The 5,341-nt window shown below is 45.2% G+C and overlaps 1 protein-coding gene across 1 annotated transcript; it reads right to left on the bottom strand.

Annotated features, from left to right (window-relative positions):
- Positions 1-1,537: 1,537 nt before the first annotated feature.
- LOC122916903 (olfactory receptor 13C7-like) lies at positions 1,538-2,497 on the bottom strand. The gene has a single exon (XM_044264287.1). It carries the CDS (start codon positions 2,495-2,497, stop codon positions 1,538-1,540), a length of 960 nt encoding a protein of 319 aa, XP_044120222.1.
- Between the last annotated feature and the right edge of the window lie 2,844 nt (positions 2,498-5,341).

The following is a 5,341-nucleotide window of genomic DNA, read 5'->3' as shown; positions in this document are numbered from 1 at the left end:
GTGCATAGGGTTGAACAAGAAAATCCCTGAAACCTCTTCTAACAATATTGCATGGCTCTATTAAGTGTCTGGAGTTTGCTTAAATGGCCACTAGATGGCATTTGTGTATTTGTAAGAGCAAGATTATTCCCTGCTGGTACAGAGTAGAAATTAGTGACAGGATTAACATTAGAATCAGAAATTTTATTAAACAAACACTAATCCTTAGACAATTCATTCCTAATAAATGTAAGAAAATGTAAATATCACTTGATCAAACACTTCCAAAATCTGTTCTCACAAAGGATTCACTTTCCAAATTCTCTTTTTAAATATGTGTTTCATATTCAAAGAATTTCATAGAACTTGCCATAAAGATGTTTCTGTTCACCTGCTAACACCTCTGAATCCCTCATTTACCTTGTGTGTCTATTGCTGTATGTAGGGACGGGGTCTTACTCTGTTCCACATGGCACACCGGACTGGGCAACATTCATGATATGACCCCAAACTGGTATCTAATAGTTCCATTGTTCTTATCATTTACAAAGCACTTATCTATAATAATTAATTCATGTAAAATCAAGTAGTTAGGTGTAAACTATGAAGAAATAGACTAATAGACCACCGAAGGTCACAGGTAAGAAAAATCTTCCCTGTTTTTATCCTGCTGAGCTATGGAGACTTAGGAAATGCTACCAAGTTTACATCTCTTGGCCATTCACAGTGTACTCTAGCATATTAAAGACTTTGAGAAATCCTGGGACAAAGAATCGTGTCAAATGTTAGCCCCCCAAAGTCTTCAAATATATTTAGGATCACTCTATCTGATTGGTCATCTATATTTCTATCATCTTTCTTTTTTCTAGAATGTGAGTTATTATCCAAACACATACTAGCTTTCAGGTGGGAATTGCTGTAAGTGATGAGCATCAAATTCAAACTCTATACTTCTTGTTGCCATTAAGTTCGTAGCAGTGTTTCATAATGTGAAGTGCATTTAAAAAAAATCTTTAATTTTCTCATAGCTAAAAAGAAATGGGGTGTTCCAGAATAGCTTGTTCCCACCCAAAAGCTCTCTATGTAAAGAACTTGTCTTTGTCTCTTCTTATACTTCAGCCAAACTGACTGTCTTCCAAAAACAGTCCAAAATGAAAATTCCCACTTCCTCCTTGTTCCTGTGACTCTTCCTGGGGGATCCAACAGGGATGGCAACAGCGCTGGGAGCGCCCTCTCTCCTCTATGCATGGCTGTGTAGCTATACACAGTGAGGCCATTCACCAAGCTTGCTCTGATGGCTGGCTCCTCTCTCCCTAGTTTTATCATGTGTTCAGAAAGTCTTTGTGTATTCAATTAGAGATCTGTTGTGTGGCATCTGTCAAAACTCTCAGCTGTATGGCTAGAGCTCACAAGATATACTCTGAAAAGTTAAACATTCTCTGAAAATGGACTGAAGGTCAAGAGAGGATTCTGGATTACATGACTTGTCTTTTCGAAGGCAGCTATAATGATCTGAAGTCCTTTATGTCATAGAGTGGGAACACAGAGGAGCCCTCCATCACTGGGCGAAACATTTCTGAGCCACCAGGTTCCTCACAGCAGCCTTCACATCCTTGTTCCTGAGACTGTAAATGATGGGGTTGAGCATGGGGGTCACCACCCCATAGAAGACGGGGATGAGCTTGTCTGAAAGGTCTTGTTTGTCTGCCCCCAGGGGGTCCTTAGACTTGGGCTTCCCGTACATGAAAACTAAGGTCCCATAGAAGATGACCACCACAGTGAAGTGGGCAGAGCAGGTAGAGAAGGCCTTTCTCCTCCCCTCAGCAGAGGGGATCCTCAGGATGGTAACAATGATGAACACGTAGGAGACAAAAATGAACAGAACTGGGACCCCCAGGAAGAACACATTGGTCACCCCCATGCTGATCACATTGATGGAGATGTCAGTACAGGCCAACTTTAGGACAGCCAGTAGCTCACAGGCAAGGTGGTTGATGACGTTGTTCCCACAGAAAGGCAGCTGAATTGTCAAGGTTGTGTGTACCACAGAAACTGTACAACCAATAGCCCAGGAGCTGACAGCCATGGGGACATAAGCAGCCTTGCTCATGACCACGGGATACCTAAGGGGGTTACAGATGGCCACATAGCGATCAAATGCCATCATGCCCAGAAGTACACACTCTGTGGCTCCCATGGCAAAGGAGAGAAACATCTGCACGGCACAGGCTGAGAAGGAGATGGTTTTCCTGGGTGTCAGGAAGCTGTCAAGAATGAGGGGGACTGCAGAGGTTGTGTAGCAGATGTCCAGGAAGGAGAGGTTCCCCAGGAAGAAGTACATGGGTGTGTGCAGGCGAGAGTCAAGGATGGTCACCAGGATGAGGACCCCGTTTCCCAGAAGAATGACCAGGTACATTAGGAGGATAAGCACAAAGAAAATTTTCTCCAGCTTAGGGTGGGCTGAGAGCCCCAGGATAATGAACCCTTCCACAGGGGAAGACCAATTGGCTTTTTCCATGTGCTATCCCTTCTGTCATCAGCCATGTACAAATGCAGCAAAGGAGGCTTTCTTGAGGAGGTCTTAGGCATCTGGTACACCATCACTTTGTGCTACAGAACAGGACAACATAAGTGCATAAGAGATAAATGACTGAAAGAGATGACAGTAGGTAGGATTGTGGTTAGATCTTAGATGCGGAATGGTGAGGGCTGGGAGAGGGCTTACAAATACTGCACTGAGGCCCAGAGAGGGGAAGTGACCTGTCCAAGTCTTCTGAACAAGGTGGTGATAGAGACAGGACCTGAGCCTAGCAGAGGTAATTCCTAGTCAAGGAGGGCTTTTCCCCTCTTTTTGATGAATATGGGAAAATGCTGTAAATTATTTCTATTTGATGTAAATGCATAGAAATTTCATTTAATCTGGGCTTTCCTAGAGTCTTAGAGAGAGAATTCCCAAGCTGATCCTATTCTTAAAACTACCAATATTTCAAGCCTCATTCAACTTTGATTACATTTGGAAGGAACTTGTTTAAAAGTGCTAATCTCCATCCAGACAGAATAAAGCCTAGGTAAAAGTTCAACCATACGAGGGATCCTTCCTTAGTCTGCCAACCCTCAGCAAAAGACTTAACTATTTTCAGAATTGGGATCTGCCTATTCTAATACATATTAAAGGCAATATGTGCGGGAGTTTCCCTCACGGGGAAGAATTCATGAAGGTCACAGAAGGAGTAACTGGAGTGAGTGAACCCAGACTATGGGATGACAGCCATGCAGCTTACTGACCAGTTAACTCAGTTCTTAATAACCGGGCAGCCTGTAAGTTATCAGACAGCGGGATGTATGGCATTAACATCTAATCCCAGCTCATTAGAGTATTGGTGAACTCTTAGCCAAGGGTGTCTACGGAATGGTTTTTCTTTGTCCTTTTTTGTTTATACTGTATTCTTGTGTAATATTCTGGCTTTCTGCCTCCACTCTTGGGTTCCCTGCAAGCACTTAGCTTATGGGAAGACTTGCATGCCTTTGGGTAGAGGATTTACAGACTCTCAGCTACCTTCGCCAGACTCTGTATTTGGAATTCTTATTTGTAATATTTCTATAGGTCTTTCTTTTAAAAAATTGTTTTTGAAGATTTTATTTATTTACTTGACAGAGAGAGAGATCAAAGTAGGCGGAGAGGCAGGCAGAGAGAGAGGCAGATGGAGGCCCCCTGCTGAGCAGAGAGTGGGGCTCAATCCTGGGACACTGAGATCATGACCTGAGCTGAAGGCATAGGCTTAAGCCACTGAGTCACCCAGGCACCCCGTTATAGCTCTTTCTTAATGGCAGTGGTACGTACACACATGTATATATTGTGTCGTGTGTGTGTGTGTGTGTGTGTGTGTGTGTGTGTAGGCATGGGCAGAGGGTAGTTGACGAGTGGTTAATATTAATGAACATCTATTTTCTGCCATATTCTTTGAAGCAAGTCACGGAGAAGACACTGTCATTCAGGTGTCATAGGTAAAGGTAAGCAAAGCTCAGAGGAGCCAAAGATTTGGTTCTTAAGATTGATCGGCAGAGCCAGAGTTGGATCATGGGCCTCAAATCTGGGTTCTTCCTACCAAATAGCTGTCACATTGTCTTGCAGATGTTGGAGAGAGTTTGTCTCTGCAGTACCAGCTCTGTGTACTTTCTGCTGTCTCATAGTCCAGCCTGCTCTTACTTCAGTCATGGTTGGAGTTTATGTGAGATACTCTGTCAGGCAGAGTGACTCCTGCCCTGGACTGACCCCAGACTTTGTCAACCTCGGCACTAGTGACCCTTGGGGCTGGAGAGTTCTTTGTTGTGTGGGGCTGTCTTGTGCATCAGAGGATGTTTAGGACCATCCCTGACCTCTGCCAACCTGCTGCCAATAGCACCTGCTCCTTGAGCTGTGACCACCAAATGTGTCTCCAGACACTGTCAAATGTTTCTGGAAGGGGAAGGAGGTACAAGTTGTGCCCTGCAGAGGGGCATTGCTCTAAGCTCTAAGCCAGGAGAGGTCTCCCCAACGATGCAACCATGGGTTTCATGGTATTTTCTGTGCAGGCTTAGGGCCCTTCCCCCATCCCTCAATTCAGCACGTGAGGTTATTCCCATTTGCTCAGTGCAGGCCCACTCTGGGTGCTCCGCCATGAACCTCTGCCCCAACTTATCTCCCATGCCTCCCAGTGGCTCTCCCAGCCCCTTTCATTTCCCATAAAAGGCAAAGGAAACACTGCAGTCGATGCCACAAGCAGGATTCAATAGTGATAAAGATATGCTGTGGCTGGAGATGTCAAGGAGAGTGGCTGCTGTTAGAGAAGCCACCCTGTCCACTCCCGTGAGCCAGAGCTGTGCACACAGAAGCTTCTTCCCATGAGCAGTGTGCTGTGGGCATGAGTGATGTGCAGGATTTGACCACGTGAGAGCTTCTGCCCTGGAAGTCCTTAGTGCCCACCATGTTAAAGTTGCTGAATGAAAGCTCGTACGATTGGAATGAACGGAACAGCTAGGAGGATCTTGCACACTTGAGGCCAGAGCTGGGGACCAGCTGGTCCATATCCAAGGATATGGATATTCCATGTAGCTAGAGCAAGTCCCAGGCCTCAGTTTTCCTATGTGCATCACAAAAAGTCTGAACCATTGCCTCCCAAGGCATCCCAATTCTGTCATGGAGTGCCCAGCACTCTCCTCACCAGGCAGGGACCAGTTTTGGGTGAAGGTGACAGCTTCTTCCTTTGGGTGAGTGAGTGAGTGAGTGTGTGTGTGTGTGTGTGTGTGTGAAGAGGTGATCTGAATGCTTGGTTTCCCATCAAGATATGGCCAGCAGGAAGTAGTGCCGAGTTGGTTTTGGAGG

Source organism: Neovison vison, chromosome 9, assembly GCF_020171115.1.
Source record: "Neovison vison isolate M4711 chromosome 9, ASM_NN_V1, whole genome shotgun sequence".
Lineage (NCBI taxonomy): Eukaryota > Metazoa > Chordata > Mammalia > Carnivora > Mustelidae > Neogale > Neogale vison.
This window is presented reverse-complemented; position numbering and strand designations above follow the sequence as displayed.